The sequence below is a fragment of the Protomyctophum bolini genome, assembly GCF_963924005.1.
Source record: "Protomyctophum bolini genome assembly, chromosome: 8".
NCBI classification, from domain to species: domain Eukaryota; kingdom Metazoa; phylum Chordata; class Actinopteri; order Myctophiformes; family Myctophidae; genus Protomyctophum; species Protomyctophum bolini.
Window position 1 is genome coordinate 15,104,153 of NC_137869.1, and position 16,945 is coordinate 15,121,097.

At 41.9% G+C, this 16,945-nt stretch overlaps 3 protein-coding genes across 7 annotated transcripts in view; all 3 read right to left on the reverse strand.

Annotated features, from left to right (window-relative positions):
* Positions 1–1,761, reverse strand: part of nek1 (NIMA-related kinase 1) — a 35,436-nt gene extending 33,675 nt beyond the window's left edge. For all 5 annotated transcript variants that reach the window (XM_080770074.1, XM_080770076.1, XM_080770075.1 and 2 more), the window contains exons 1-4: positions 1,717–1,761; positions 1,023–1,174; positions 719–815; positions 188–285 (exon numbers count right to left, since the gene is read on the reverse strand). In XM_080770074.1, coding sequence (XP_080626200.1) covers positions 188–285; positions 719–815; positions 1,023–1,139 — 312 coding nt within the window. In that variant the 5' untranslated portion in view covers positions 1,140–1,174; positions 1,717–1,761. The remainder of the gene's footprint in view (positions 1–187; positions 286–718; positions 816–1,022; positions 1,175–1,716) is intronic.
* A 1,480-nt stretch (positions 1,762–3,241) lies between these two features.
* ociad2 (OCIA domain containing 2) lies at positions 3,242–8,443 on the reverse strand. Its single transcript, XM_080770195.1, has 7 exons — positions 8,268–8,443; positions 8,074–8,152; positions 6,348–6,401; positions 6,207–6,254; positions 5,562–5,712; positions 4,533–4,607; positions 3,242–4,447 (listed from the first exon to the last, which is right to left on the reverse strand). The coding sequence occupies exons 1-6, from the start codon at positions 8,355–8,357 to the stop codon at positions 4,535–4,537; spliced, it is 495 nt and encodes a 164-aa protein (XP_080626321.1). The 5' UTR covers positions 8,358–8,443; the 3' UTR covers positions 3,242–4,447; positions 4,533–4,534.
* A 4,059-nt stretch (positions 8,444–12,502) lies between these two features.
* Positions 12,503–14,143, reverse strand: LOC308319927 (E3 ubiquitin-protein ligase TRIM39-like; the record flags this gene model as incomplete). The annotated part of the gene is made up of 1 exon (XM_080770159.1): positions 12,503–14,143. One exon carries the CDS (start codon positions 14,141–14,143, stop codon positions 12,503–12,505), a length of 1,641 nt encoding a protein of 546 aa, XP_080626285.1.
* Between the last annotated feature and the right edge of the window lie 2,802 nt (positions 14,144–16,945).

Here is a 16,945-nt window from a genome sequence, read left to right on the forward strand (position 1 = left end):
TTAATAGAGTAGGTGTCACTGCCTGATGGGACTGACTGCTGCTATGGTGGCTTGTACATTAGTAGAGTAGGTGGCTGATGGGACTGACTGCTGCTATGGTGGCTTGTACATCAGTAGAGTAGGTGGCTGATGGGACTGACTGACTGCTGCTATGGTGGCTTGTGCCGTAGTGGGACAAGTGGCTTACTTGCTCCTCTGGAAAAAGGACTCCTTTCTGAGAGTTGATTTTCTTGTAGAGGTCTCCACCTTCACAGTAGTCCATCACAATAAACAGACAGCCCGCCTCTGAAAGAAGCAAAAATGTACACAAAGCATAGGTTACAACTCAAGCCTAGTACTTTATACTAAGCTTATACTACTAGTACTTTTACTAGTACTTATACTAAGCAGCAGTGCAGAAAATTAAGTGATCTTCAACAAGCTAAACAACAGATCGAAGCTTCAGATACAAGATGCTGCATCTAGACCCTCACTAGCAGCATCTAGACCCTCACTAGCAGCTGGTCATTCTATTTGCCTTGTCTGGCAGAGGGCTGGATCGAATAAAGACAGAAATGATACGATTAGCTCATCCTCCCAAATGTAATTAATGATCCGCACGCTTCCTCCCTTTCCCCACTGGGCTCCATGCTGTTCCCCTGGTCGACAGGTTAATGGCTGAGGTTATTTTTAATTTCTCAGCTTGCAATATGTCTCAGATCTGGATACACCAAATTACCTTCAAAAGACTCCTTGTACTGGACAATGTTGGGATGGCTCATGTTGGCCAGAACGGCAACCTCTTTCCGAGACTCCTGTCTCTCTTTATTCGACATCTGTCAAAAGTAGCACAGTGAAAGAAATTGATTACGATAAAGTAATACACAGTGATAGAAAGTAATAGTGATAGGAAGTGATATATAGATAGAAGGTGATAAGAGTGAAAGAAAGTGATCGAAAATGTGAGAAAGCAAGACGACGCAAGCGTTGCGGGTGAAACGTGAACATTTAATCCAGAACAGTATAATACTCCATGGGCTCACCCTAGAGATTCCGATCTCCTTGATGACATACGGGTGTCCATCCTCCTTGGACTTGACCAGGATGGCCTTTCCAAAGGACCCTTCCCCGATCTTCTTCACCTTCTCATACCTCTCCATGTTAGTCAAACTGCTGGGTCTTCTGCATCCTGGGTCTGAACAATGTGATCAAAGAACATAGCGACATAGAAACAAAGAGGGATCAGCCTGAGAGACATTGCATTATGCATGAGGCTTTTACCCTCCATGCTATAGTGGGATTAATGGATCATGGATGAATTCAACATGTACACATCTCATCTAGAGTAGAGAGACTGACACTAATACACACTTGGAGAAGACATTGTTGTTCCATGAAAAATTGGCGACATATCAAGATCAACACAGTGTGTGTGTGTGTGTGTGTGTGTGTGTGTATATCTCAATCAAGCCTTAGTTAGCTGACACTGAAGCTGTCACTGTCAGACAGAAAATGGTATTGGATCTTCTTGACTATGGGCAGTGACTGTGAGTGATGCTCAAAACAATACAGCCCTGTAACATTAACCTACTACTACTAACCTGCTACTAATAAGATATTTAAGAGCTACAACGCCTCGAGTTGTTAGCTTATAGATCGGCTCTTGTCGCCAAGCGACAGCGTCGTATTATGGCTTATGAATAGAGCATGAAAACATAATATTAAGGCGACACTTACCACCAGGCTGTCAGTGGCTACTCGGCGCTGTGCTGCTAGTAGTGATGCATGGATGGATGAAGGATGATCCTCCCTGCGCTCTCTACCCAACTACACCAGCGGTCGTTTTCATTGGACGCCCTCTGCCGCTGATTGGTTCTTAGAGCCGTCCGTCGCGCGGGACCCCGCCCCTTATGGACGGTTGCTGTGAAACATCTTCCTTAGCAACCAACATAACAGTAACACAGGCGACTACAAAATACAAGATAGGCAGGCTCTATTGTTAGTTGAAAATGTTTGAAAAAGATTCAGTTTGGAGACAAAGCACATTGCAAGCAGCCGATTGTGTTTTCATTGTTAAATCATTTAAATATTGAATTTATAAGCACGTACATATAGGCCTACTAACTCTGCTGTGATTGATGAATTTCAGGCCAGCAGGGGGCACATGTGTGTCCTTAATCTTTCTGTCCAAGTGAATGTTGAGATGGAATGACTGACTAGACTGAGACACATTATCACACATATAGGTATCATCAGCCAACGGCATGTGAGCTCAAACCCACAATTCAACATTTTGGTTTTAAGATGTTGATATTAATTTTGTATTCATCCTTAGGACCCCCCCAGAGAGGACATATGGGCCTTATAGTCCTATACAGTACTTCTCCTCCCAGCCAACACACCCCACTGACAGGTAGATTTACATCAAAAGGGCATGTGAGCTCAAACCCACAATTCAACATTTTGGTTTTATGATGTTGATATTCATTTTGTATTCATCCTTAGGACCCCGAATCACACCTTGGAAAGCATGAGTGTCTGTTTCAAACAAAGTGTTTTTTGACTGGGGGGGTTTGATACAACTTTTGCAAGAACAAATACAAAGCAACACTGTGTATCTGGGAAAGGGGTAAGTCTGTGGAAATGCAGTGACCTTCATTCTAGGCAGTGACAAGGAACTGAGGACATGTAGTTCAATCCATGTGTTTAATTTTTTTTTTTAAACAAGATGATAAATAAGTATAGACACGTCTTGTGATCTTGTATTTGATATTTTGCCTAATATAAATATATTATATGTACGTACATACATATATAATTTATCATGTTTTACATGTACAACAATACATGTATTATCATGATCTGATAACCACTGTTAAAAAAGTTTACCTACAGAGACGTATTACTTTGTTTTTGTTTTCTCTGTTTGTCATGTATATTATTCATAGTTGGTAAGGGTAGGCAAAATAAACTAATTAGCTTCAGGATAAACCTTTTTTGGTCAAAACTCTTTATTTATATACTGTTTCCTTCTGTACATGAACTGAAGACCAAAATAAAACATTGAAAGTGAAAGTGAATCAAGCATTCATTAGAGATGATAACATTGATAGATTAGTTCTATTTCCTACAGTATAACAATATATACCGGTACATCAAAAACAACAAACTAACAGAATTAGCAGTTGCCCAACATTTGGGTCTCAATCCGATGTAGTTCAGGTGTTCTGTATATTTGGACAGCAAAGGATTGCAGACACACTTTTAGCACCAGAAATAAAATAGTTTTATTTCAGTCAGACAACTCACAAATAGATTTAATCAATATTTATTATAGAATGAGAATACAAGTGTGCATATGATATTCATCATCGGCGTTCGGCTCTGCAGCCTTTTCTCCCTGCTCGGCACGATTAAACACCATCATAAAACATTAAGAGCAGGAAGATAGACAATAAAACCCCCATGGGGAACATAAATAATAGAGCCCACCGGTGGTGCTGGGGTGGTGGTGGCAGCAAACATCACATAACAACCAGGAACCATATGCAGAGGAAGGCAGGAAGAGCATGCAGACGGCAGTCAGCCTGGGCACATCTGAACTTCCATGCATGGCCAAAGGAAGCTGTCTTTTGCGTAATTTCCGGAAATTCTGGGTTTTTAGACAGCTGGTGGATGGAAATGAAGCTCTACCCACGCGGCAGAATGCCGCTGGGGCAAGCTTTTCCGGGAATCTGGCCGACGCAGCAATCTACTGCGTGGGTGGAGCTTCATTTCCAACCACCAGCTGTCTAAAAACCCGGAAATTACGCAAAAGACAGCTTCTTCTGTCCACGCATGGAATCTTACTTGTGTAGACACAGCCAGTCTAGTGAGCTTAAGTCGCCCGCCCAATTGGTCAGCTGACTGCCACATCAGCAAATGGCATGTGGGACTTGCACACACTTATACACCCACATAGTAATGCAGCTGACCCCTTGAGTATATGTAACGCCCGGGATTCGAACTCGGGCCTCGTGCGTGAAAGTCCAACATCTTAACCACTAGACCAAAGGGATATCTCTCTGGACCAGGAGATATTAGACTTTTGAGGCCATCAGGCAGATGCTACACTCACTGCTATACATTCACCTCCCTTTTGACCTCCTCCCACGGGGAAACCTGATCATTTATTGTTTTGTAACATGGAGTAAGATAATAACAGTTCAACAAAAGTAGTCTATATTATTTATTTTGTATCTGAATATAAAATAAGACACTTGATTGAACCCCAAAGGGGAAATTCATATTACAATTTAGGCATTTGGCAATAGCAGACACTCTTAATCCAGAGAGATTTACAATAATCAAGAACAACATAAGGTTATACATCAAATGCATATAAATAGTCATCTAGGATAGGAAGTAAACTACCGTAAGAAAGTAAGAATCCATCCTAACAGTAGAAACCATTCCACCTCTGTAGAACCTGAAATACACAATAATAACTTTATATGTTTTAACTGTTTTAATGTGTAACTCTTTGAACATTATGAGACATATACCGTACATACCTCTAGTTCTGTTTGTTTTCAGCAGGTGCAGTTGCAGCTTGCGTCTTGCACTCCTGACATATGTGGTGGCAATGTCTGTGGGCATTATTATTATCAGTACAGATGTGGCGTAACATTTTCAAAGGAACTTTATCATCCCTCTTTACATTAGGAGGGGCAAGGGTCAAACAATATCACTTATATGCTTTGTCATGCAGTGACACAATCTAAATTAAATGCAGATATGGCTTTGAGCAAATTCAAAGAGGATTAGAGACTGTGGGCAGTGCTGTTTGGCACGGATTCTAAAGACAGGTTTACCCTTCATTTTGTTAGTTGGGTTGATGGTGAGTTATAAGTGGACTTATTCCATTTTAACTGTAAATCATGGCTGCGGGAGCTGTTTGATTATAGCTAGAACTTCACAGTCAAAATATGATCTTTACAATACCTTCCTGGTATTTCTTTCTACATTTTTGTTTTCTCAAAGAGGATAACTTTCAAGCACTTTCTAAATACATTTACAAATTAAATGACAAAACAATCTTATCAATTTATATCATGAGAATCTGGTGTCAAGGGCATCTGTTGTATTAACCACTTGCAACCTGTTGTCCCCTCCATACTGGTGCACTCATGCCAGCTTGTGTTTTATTTCAAATCACATGGATTACCTCCTGGTTTGACATGACATTGATAAGAAACATGACTGGTTATGTTGTGGTGTGTTAAACCCAATGCTTTTGAACAGGTGGCTTGCGCACATCCAGTCTCTCACTGGTGCCATGGACAAAAGGTTTGCATACAGGAAAAGAAGAAGTCTGCACACAGCCTTAGCTCCAACACTGTTTATTATATTAAAACACTGACATTCTAGTAAAATACACAACGTTTACCTAAATACAATACATGGCCGAAACGACCGTGTATTTGACTAGAATGTCAGTGTTTTAATATAATAAACTGTTTTAATATAATAAACACTGTTGGAGGCCGGAACTAAGGCTGTGTGCGGACTTCTTCTTTTCCTAAACCCAAAGTGTTTCTCACCTATGTCCTGACCCCGGTCCAAAACCTGGTCTTCCAGCCCCAGGGCCAATAAATCCTGGCCCAGATCCTGGTCCAAACTTGTTCTGAAATTTGCTTCGGCAAGTTGGGGCATAAGAGGCCTTTCCCACTGCATAGCCAAGGACTCCAGCCACTGAAGAACAGAAACATTGTCATAGTATTGTCCCAATGACAGCTAAGGCTTTGTTCAGACTGCAGATACATAAATTTGGTTTGTTTCTCAAATCTGATCTTTAGGACTGACTGACCACACAGTAATTTGCAAGTTACCAGATTGGATTTGTGTATTCACATTTCACACATTGTTTACCTACATTGGTTGCTGTGGTACGTAACAACATGGTGTCATTCACAGAAAATAGCATCTATATAAGTTCAATGGTTTAGTGTCCTAAATGTCCACATTGAGACACATCTTTAGAAATCAGATTTGAATCAAATTTAAAACCACCCAGGAATGTGGTTGACTTGCAAAATGTAGTTTATGTGGATACAGTAAGCTTAAGCTAAAATATTGTATTTGGGCTGCCAGTCTGAACTAACTTTACTGACAACAATGAAGGATTAGATTAGAAGCTATGAATTGAACTACAGGCTGCTATCCTTACCAGACGAGATGCTACCCACCTGCTAGTTTGGGGAAAGGACCAAATCTCGTTGATGATTTCCAAATGCCTGCATAAAAAGAAAACATTTTTTTAAATAAGATACGGTATTAACATAACATCAGGATATGAAGGCTAAGTGATCTGAACGACAATGACTTACCATTATAGATGAGACCTCCAGTGACACCCATGCTGCCCACAGAGAGGGGAAGAGCTAAAGATAGAGAGTCAAAGGGCCAGAGTCATGTCAAGTCAAATAAACTATTGTTCCCTGATTACTGATCATCAGAGATATACACTATACAGAGTAACAGATCACAGGTTCTGCAATACTTTCCCCTCAAAGTATCAAACTGCAGGATTATTCTTTTTTGTATACTGCAAATATAATAATAATAGTAAAAACAATTCTATCTCCCCCATAGATGTTCTGCTATGTCTTGGCTTGGCTGCAGGTTTGAACCGGAAGTGCACAAGACAAATTGGAATGTGTTTCCAGGTCAAATCTCCTACAGAGCCAATCAAACCGAAGCAAATCAACCTAAAATATTGTCTTAAATCAACACTATATCATGTGTTGAGCTAATTGCAAAATTGTATTATCTTGTTACCTTTTATAACTCTCTCTACGTGGTGATGTTTTTGAGGGCTATGGTGTCGATTTGCCATTGACAATGAATAGAGAATTTACGTCATATGTGTCTGAGCGAATGTGTATTTTTGTCCTAACAAACATTAAATGCCATTGACAATTAATGGAGAATTTACGTCATATGTAAACAAGCAAATTGGTATTTTTGTTAAACTCCCATTGACAATGAATAGAGAATTTACATCATATGTGTCTGAGTTACGTCCTGATAATAAGAGCGCCCCTCACTTCACACAGGTGTTATTTCTAAGGTCACGGGCGACTTGGCTTTCACCCAGCAGGAATGTAAACGCATACGTGAATGACTCACACTACCCAACCCTTTGTTTAAACTCTTATCAAACAGCACTTATAGTCTATCCCGGAAGAGCACAACAGGGCCGGTTCTAGCTTGCCTCACAGGAGGCAAGGACTAATATATGGGTGGGCGTCCCAGCACACGCCACGGTCAAAACCCCCTAAACCCCCGAAATGCATAGAAAATTATCATATCTCTCAACATCATACCCCTCACTCAGGCGACCCAGCCGGGAGTGATCAAGTCCCGACTTACGTCCCAGTAGCTACCCTCAATCAGTCCCACTAGGGAAAAACCAGGGACACACAATCCGTTGGAACTACTCCAGAACTACTCTGCCAGGGCTGGGAGGTACACTTCTGGCGCTTGGAGGGACTAGGCTGAGGCTCTGTGGGTTGTCTCCTGTCCGGGCCCCTCCTACGTCTCACCAGGTCTATATATATAGTTATCAGTTTATCTATCCATCTATCTATCTTCTCCTTCTTTGACCCTTCTAGTAACCCAATTTCCATCAGCACCCTGTCGGTTAACAGCACTGTTGGCAAACGGTGTTCAGGTGGGTCTAAATTTCTATACAAATGCTCCCCATCCAATCAGAAATGATAAATGGTACAGATATTTTGTGGTCTTTTTTATATTGGATAAAAATAAATATTACCCATAACCTTTGATTGGGTGGGCAAGATGCACTAAGGGTGCATGGGCTCTGCGCACCCCTGCCCCTCCGCCTAGAACCGGCCATGGAGCACAGCAAAACTACAACTACACTGATTCAACTCACATTTTTAAGGTTTTGGGAATACATGTATAGCTATCTTATTTTCAAATACTGTACAATTATAAAGTATTAGAGTGTGTGTGTGTGTGTGTGTGTGTGTGTGTGTGTGTGTGTGTGTGTGTGTGTGTGTGTGTGTGTGTGTGTTTTGTAAAGTGTACCTCTGTACCAAAAGCTCTCCTCCTTGCATTCCTTCCAAATCTGTTTCACATCCTCGCTGTGGATATGGTGGTCACCACACTGTAAGACACACACAGTAAGACACAGTATAGGCCTACAGGTCACCTATCATCATGCTTCATTCATGCCCTTGGTGGTTCACCCTGCTGGTGGTCAAGTGATCATTTCCCTTTACCTTCCCCCCTCCTTTTTCAGCAGCTGAACTCGTCCCAGCAGCTCCCTCTGTCCTCACTACGACTGTCTGCTCTGTCGTTTCAGTACTCATGATGCAGAATTAACAAGATATCACTCGTCTTCAGTAATATGGCTGGACCTTTCTCAGTCTATCGGAGCAACTGTGGTCTATTCCTGCTTTCAGTGCAACTGCACTGACTCCACCCCTCTTGTGTACACATACAGTATCACAGAGGCCCGGCCCACTAAAAGGGGCGGCTGAATTAACTTGTAATGGATTCCAGAACAGTATACTCTCTCTCTCTCTCTCTCTCTCTCTCTGTCACACAAGCACTCTTTCCAACTCACTCTCAGATAAGCTATAGGCCTATGCTTGAGAAAACATGGATTAGACAGAAATGTCCACAATAAAGAATAATGAATGTATAAACCACTTTTCAACTTTGCTTCTTTGGAAGACACACCTCACTTAAAAAAGGATTACCTCTGTACACTGTACAGTATCTGCAGCTGTTACACCCTGTCTGCTGTTTGTTGCTGTGGCTGTGTTTAGTATAGTGGCATGTATACTATACCAGTATTAAGTAATGCGGCAATGCCAGGTTTGGAAGTGTACTGTAGTGGGTGAGGTGAGACCATGTGATAAATGTGGACAGGCGTGAGGCTGTTGATACAAAGATGAACTTTAAACTTGTTTATTTCCATGACCTGGTTCAACCTGGTTCAACCATTTCCAAAGGTTGCTGGGAACAACAGTTGAGGGAGTGGAGGAAGACATACCACTATTACTCCAGAACCTTGACATCAATGATGGCCCCTTCACGGTCAGTGAGTTAGCCAGGGCGAAAGCCACACTGAGAGTGGGCAAAAGTGCTGGGCCGGACGGCATACCTCCAGAAGTGGTAAAGAACTGCGGCTTTGACAACGTCATCCTACAGTTTTGTAACCTCGCCTTGCTAAACAACAAGCAGCCTGACATTTGGTCTCTGTCCAACATCATCCCTGTGCCTAAGGCTGGGGACCTCTCGAAGCCAGACAACTACCGAGGCATCAGCCTGACATGCATCTCCGCAAAGGTCTACAACCGTATGATCCTGAACCGGATAAGGCATGCCATCGACCCTCATCTGAGGGAGAACCAAAACGGTTTTCGAGAAGGGAGAACTACCGTGGCCCAGATCTTGGCCCTAAGGAGAATCATTGAGGAGGTCAAAAGGAACAACCTGACTGCCGTGTTGTGTTTTATCGACTTCAAAAAAGCATTTGACTCAATACACAGAGGAACGATGATGAAGATCCTTAAGGCCTACGGTGTCCCTCCCAACTTACTCCGGGCAATAGAAACCATGTACGCAGGAACAAGGGCCAAGGTGTTGACTCCAGATGGCAACAGTGAGGAGTTTAACATCGTGGCTGGAGTACTGCAAGGAGACACCCTAGCCCCCTTCCTCTTCGTCATAGTCCTGGACTACGCGTTGAGGAAGGCCATCAATGGACGAGAGCAGGACCTTGGCCTCACCATAACACCAAGGAGGTCGAGGCGACACCCAACAGTAGTCCTGACAGACTTGGACTACGCGGACGACATCAGCCTGCTCTCTGACCACGTGGAACAAGCGCAGGAGCTCCTGACCAGAGTGGAGTCAGAATGTGCCAAGGTTGGCCTCCGGCTGAATGCCAAGAAAACTCAAGTTATCACTTATAACATCCCATCAGAGCATCCACCTCTAACAACAACAGAAGGCACTGCTTTGAAGGAAGTCAATGACTTCAAGTACCTGGGCTCATGGGTCAACTCCACCGAACAAGACCTGAAAGTGAGGAAGGCCCTTGCATGGAGGGCCCTAAACGGCATGGCCAGTGTATGGAACTCCAACCTCCCCCGTCAAACCAAACTAAGCTTCTTCTACGCAACGGTAGAGTCCGTTCTCCTATATGGCAGTGAATGCTGGACCTTGAAGCCAACCCTGCAGAAGTCTCTCGATGGTTGCTACACCAGAATGTTGCGGGCAGTACTCAACATCAATAAGAGCACACATGTTACAAACACAACTCTGTATGATGGAATGCCAAGGGTGACCCAGAAAATAGCAGCCAGGAGAATGAGACTAGCAGGACACTGCCAAAGACACCAAGAGCTGCCAGCCAGTAAACTAGTGCTGTGGGAACCAACACACGGGCACCGGTCACGAGGACGTCCAACGCTAACATACGTGGATGTACTCAAGAACGACGCAGGAGCACAAAGTACCAACGAACTGGCCAGATGTATGGAGAACCGGGATGACTGGAAACGACGATGGAGGGCTCGTCTGAGGACGACCTAGAGAGAGACCTGTTTACAATATGAATGTGGTTGACCTGTGAGAATTAATTCTGCTGCTCAGTGCCATTGACTGTACATTTTATTATCTCTAGCCTACTCGGGCATGGTGGCACTGCTCGACTATCTGTGGGTTTGCACTTGAACTTGGACTTCACTTGAACAGAACACAAAATGTGTAAATTAATGATTAATTGGAATACATTAAGAAATCAGCTATGCCTGGTGTCATAAGCTCTGTGTCATGTCATAAACTCCCCTGCGCAACCTGCACGACACACTCATCTCTTCTTTCTTGATTTTGACCTTGACCGTGATCTTGGCCTTTTCAAACCAAAGGTTGTTCATCTCATCAGAGCAGCCGTACTAATAATTCGGATTAATTTGAATGAAGATACATTTGTTCTCAACTTCTCAAGTTGAGAACAAGACTATAGTATTAGACTACTATAGTTTTGGCTTCATATATGAGTTTATGCTTGCTAACCATATGAATGCCTGCATGTTTTTAACACAAAGGTTAAGTAAGTGATATATTTTTAAAGGTTAAATCACTACATTCTGATAGTAATCATTGCTATAATGTTTGTTCAGTAACAGGGGATTTTCACTTCAGGTAGGTGACAAACTTTCAGCCAATCAGGAGAGTAGCCATTTATCATCTTAATTTGTAGTGTTCCAGACAGTTCCAGTTCCAGCAGCAACATCATCAAAATGTTATAGGTTTTGGGCACCATCTACTGGCTATGATGGTGGATTCCAGTGTCTGCTTCAGCATGTTGTATCTGCAGGCCTAAATAAAATCAATGATGAATATCTTGATTTGTTTCATTTGTTTCTCTGAAGTTTCTGTGGGAACATATGCATTAATAATACTAACCATTAGTTTCAGAATTAGATGTAGAATCAGATGTTTGTGGTCGCATTCAATTCAACTCAATTCAAAGGAGCTTTATTGACATGAGAAAATATACGTAAAAATGTGTAAAAATAAAATAAAATCAGTTGAAAAGGGGCAAAGTATATACAGTTTGGAGGGGGTACAGGCATACAGCATTGTGTAAACAGAGGTCACATTGCATCGGCATATACAAGCATCGGTATAACTACTTTGTTTTCTCAGCTTACTTATAATTGAAATAGTCCAACATATTACTTTCTGGAATAAAAAATAATAAAATAAACACCTTGACATGATACACCCGGTCATGATGATACACCATGTCCAATGCATTAAAATAAAAAATAGACTATACAATCAAGTGATTGTATCAATGTAGAACGTTTTATTATTCTTTGGCTGTACTTCGTGTAACATTTATATTTTTAATAGAATACTGTTATGAACAACAGGTAAATTACTTGATATGAAATGACAGAAAATAAACTTGCAAAATAAATACTTAAACATCATGTCTGGATACAGCTGCAGCTTTTATTCTGTTAATGAATAATACATAATTATCCGCAGTGTCTTTAAGTTGTCAGAATGTCTGTGTAAGCCCTGTCGAATGAAGTATTGTAGTATTGTCGGCACATTTACTTTCAGTTTAGATTGACAGTTACTGAGGAACTCCTTCACAGCCTCTTTTTCTTTACTATTTACACACCACTCACGAGAGAGGGAGAAAGGAAAAACCTTAACATTTCGTCAAATAATATCATTATTTTACCATGGAACTTCAATTGTGTTCAGATTGTTCTCCCTGGTTTACTAGTGTGTGTGTGTGTGTGTGTGTGTGTGTGTGTGTGTGTGTGTGTGTGTGTGTGTGTGTGTGTGTGTGTGAGACATACTGTACATTTGAAAATAAACCTGTAAATGAATGAAACCTTCCATCCATACACATTTGTTGTAAAAAAAAAAAAAGAAAACCAACCATTTCATGTAAAAAGAAAATCACCCAAGGATTAGTCTAATCTCTGTGATTGACAGGAGAGATGATCAGAGGAGCAAGGTTTTTACCACCATCAGTATGTCCAGGACAGAAAAATGGATAGAGTTTCTCAGTGAAGGTGCAGCCAATGAAAGAGTGGATATTAACTCCCGTCTCCACATCGTAAAAGGAGACCAGACCCTCCTCATAATCCACAAACACTCCCACTTTCTGTAGCTTCTCTCGTACAGGGATGACAGCAGGCTCAGCAGCAGCATAGTACATAGTATTTCCATTCCTCAAACATATCGTCCAGTAACCGTTGTTGGGACTCCGTGTGATGGAATCCAGCTTTCTGTCGATGGACTCTCTGGCCACTCCTAAATTCCAGCGAGTTTTGTCTTTAACCTCAACCTCATAGTAAAACCTTCCTGATGAGAAGCTTTGTTTTCCTAAGACAAAAAGATATGGAGAGAATCTTTGTGTGTTGTCTGTGAGAAGACCGTTTTCTATTCTTTTCTTCTTCTTCTTCACCACCCGTTTTCCATCCTCAGATAGAATGAGATGGGGATTTGCTGAATTGGGGTCCAGTGTTACATCCACTGCATATTGCTGGACCCTCCTCAGCTCAGCATCATGCAGCTTCTTCTCCATCTCTTTACCGAGTGCCTTCTCCAGCTGAGCCACAGCTAACCTCACAGTCCCCGCATATGAAGGCTGATGGATGGTGACCTTTGACCAGTCCTTGGTGGGTGGAGGGGTGTTGATAGATGTAAAGTTCTGGAGGAGGTGGAGGTGGTCTTCTGTGTCTAAGAGCTGTTTCAGCTCAGAGCTTCTCTTCTTTAACTCAGTGATTTCCTGTTGCAGCTCTTTAATGAAGCCTTCAGCCTGTTTCCTTGTTGTTGTAACCTTCTCTTCAATCACATCGACAACCTCAGCCTGGCTTCTCTCAATACAGCTGCTCAGAGCCGTGCAGACCTGCACACTGTCTGCTATCTCCCTGTCTGCATCTTCCAGGCTGAGATCTACTGAGTGTCTGACCTCCTGAATTTTCATTTGTCTTTCCTGGATCATCTGCTGAACTTCAGCCTCTGTCTTTCCCAGCTCAGCCTTCTTTCCTTCACAGCCGTCTTCCAGAGATATAATTTGATGTAACTTGTGGTCAGACTCTGTGCAGAACTGACAAACACACATATGGTCAGTCTTACAGAACAGCTTCAGAGGTCTGTCATGTTTTCTGCACATAATGTCTTCCAGGTTCTTTACAGGGTCGATTAGTTTGTGTCGTTTAAACGCAGAGACTCTCTGATGAGGCTCCAGGTGAGTCTCACAGTAGGAGGCCAGACACACCAGGCAGGACTTCAGCGCCTTGAGCTTGGTCTCAGTACAAATGTCACAGGAGACTTCATCTGGCTTAGCAGGTTCTTGCTTGTAACTGTTTTCCAACTTCCGGAACTGATCAGCCAAGTCAGAAAGGCAAGTATTGACAAAGACACGTGGTCTCTTTTTGAAATATTTTTTGCATAGTGGACACTGACGCAAATTAGTGTCCCAATAATGTGTGATACAGTTTTTGCAGTAGTTGTGTCCGCATGGAATGGTGACTGGATCAGTGAACACGTCCAGACAGATAGAACACAGGAACTGCTCTTCAGACAGGAAACTGCTGGCAGATGCCATTTCTATACACAGAGAATAAAAGAAAAGTCACCAGAGATAGTTTGTAAATACTACTTATAACCGTACAGATTAAGTTAGTTAGTTAGTTTCATTTATTGTCCACGTGTGGAAAGTTGTCTTTGTTCTTCAACAACAGTAAAAAACAAACAGTTACAACAACACTTACACAATTATTTTCTCATGGCAAAAAAGTGCAGGACAACAGTGGCAAAATATAGTTACAGTATGCTGATGCCATGAATGTAACACAGGAGCTTTCATTGTTCTAGTTATTACTTATTTGATATGGAGAGAAACATTGTATTATGCCCTCTCTTGAAAACTGTGATTCAGTCAGGACCACAGTACACTCACCTCATATATTCAATTTTAACCATTTAAATGTAACTTGGCATGCTGCCTGGCTAATTCAGGGAATATGTAAAAATATAGGATGCTCCCTGAATTAGCCAAGCAGCATGCTAAGATGCAATATGTCCCATACAAGAACGGTTATATGGGCCCAAAGCAAGACTATCGACTTCAGTTTAACTTGAGATATACAAAACATGCAGTCCTTGACTCTCACTATATCTGGAGGACATTTCTCTAGTAGTGGGAGGCCAGGTAGAGGCCAGGTGGCTGCACTCAACACTTGGCCCCGGCAGGTAAACATTAAATTAGGTTCCATTTGTACACTCTGAGTTAGATTTACATATAGTGTGTAAGCAATGCACTGTACGTACCTTAAATCCAGGAGGCAGTGTCTTCTTGGCTCTGTCAGTCTCTCCCACAGCTACACGACAATCCTCTAAAAAGAACACACACACACACACACACACACACACACACACACACACACACACACACACACACACACACACACACACACACACACACACACACACACACACACACACACACACACACACACTTGCAACTAATATGCAACCAAACATTGTTCAAAGAACACACCCTATTGAAAAATGTGTGAGACTGGAAATGTCTGACAGCATGATGTTTAACTAATACCTGGTCAATATTTAGCCTACTCAATTTATTTAAATGTAGGGGTCATTATTAGCCTACTAAATGTATTTATTTAAACTTATTTAAATGTATGGGAAAAATACTGGCACCATGCTATCCTCTACGCCAGACTCAACACAATATATTATTTTTCACTAGAACCATATTTGTGTTTGTGTCTCGGATGGATCTCTCTTCAGTACTGTGCTAGGCATAGATTTGTCCTACCCTCACATCTGTGGAGGAAGCCTGATCTTGAAACACTAAAACCCCATTGATGGGGACAACCAAACCCTAACAGTAACACTGTGACAACCAATGAGTCAGAGTGCATTTGAATGTTTAAAAATAGCCTAAGCAATATAGAATAAGTCGCCAGATATAAAGCGTCACTGACAATTACATGGGTCTACACTAGTTGTACTGTAATGTACTGTAATTCTGCAAACTGTTTCAATCAATCAATCAATCAATCAATCAATCTGCTGTAGGCTACTCACCTGTCTTTAGGTTGTCAGTATTTCAGTAAAAGTCCAGTTGGATGAAGGTTTTGAAGAGAGAGTCAGTGTTGACTCTTGTGTTGTCAGACTCAGTGTCACCGCCCCAAACTACTGTCACTGTTTTGCTAAGTTTTTAGAATACTGAGAAACTCCTGGCTGCCGGCTGGAGCTGCCTTTCCTCACAGCCGCCAGTTTACACATTTCTCTGTCCATGGCCGTGCATGTTATGTGCTCTTGGCTACAGCCTCTGGCTGGGCTACCACTGCCTTACAGGCTTGCACTGCCACTGCCAGTCTGCCACCTAGTGCCAAAACTGTTAATGTAACAAAGGCATGTAATGACCCCTGTTGACCTGTATGACAAATAGAAATATTGAGGCAATTTGAGGGGGAGAAAGAAAGTAGTGTTCAAAAGGTAGTAATTGTATTAGCAGTAGTAATATATTATTATTATTAATAATAATAATGCCCATCACGTCCAACCCAATCACAAGCAAGCAGTTAATTGCCACATACAACAACCCACCTTATTTTCGCAGATAAGTAAGCCTGAGACGAGGCTAACTGTGTCCAATCACATGCCATGTCTACTACCGTACTTATTATTAGACTGGGTCCGTTTCCCAAAAATATGAACCCCGAAGGCAAATCGTGTTAATTTATTACATACTGTACATGTTTTCTAGGGGTATTACGGTCTGCTGAATCCAAATCTGCTGTATGTATAACTCAAAAATGGCAGCTAAGCCCTCAAAATAGACCATTTAAAGATGGTGGCCACCACTGTGCTGAAACAAGGGGCGCGTTCGGAAATAGCGTACTGAGCGCACTGTGCAATGCAAACTAATAGGCGAGTGCGCTCCCGGTGCGCATTTCCGAACGCACCCATAATAAAACTATAGGCCTATATGTTAAGGTAGAAAATAGACTGAAATGTCTTTTTTTTATGTTTTCATATATGGGGAATACATTGACATATTCATATTTAAGATCAATTGTGATCAACTTTTATTTCATTTATATTGTGAAAATTGGCCTCTTTAGTAATTAATGTTTTTTTATTATTTGTTATGATGAATAATTGCTTCAAGCCTTAATTTGTGTTTCTGACTTGTATTTGCATGCAGCAGACACATGGACTTAGTCCCAGTCATCCTCAGTGTTCTGGCAGGTGTTGCCAAGTTTCTTGCAACTGCACGCTTCAATGCACTCCATGTGTCCTTTCCTGCAGCCACAGCGTTGACTGAGACACCCCTTTGTGCAACTGCATGACGTGATCTCCCTGCATGCTTTTG

Excerpts from the sequence above, each read along its gene's own strand:
- ociad2 (XM_080770195.1), bottom strand. The coding sequence starts at position 8,357 with ATGAGTACTGAAACGACAGAGCAGACAGTCGTAGTGAGGACAGAGGGA. Across the intron at positions 8,153-8,267 it reads CTGAAAAAGGAGGGGGGAAG|TGTGGTGACCACCATATCCA; the intron begins GTAAAGGGAAAT and ends TGTGTCTTACAG. Across the intron at positions 5,713-6,206 it reads TCCTTTCCCCAAACTAGCAG|TGGCTGGAGTCCTTGGCTAT; the intron begins GTGGGTAGCATC and ends TCTGTTCTTCAG.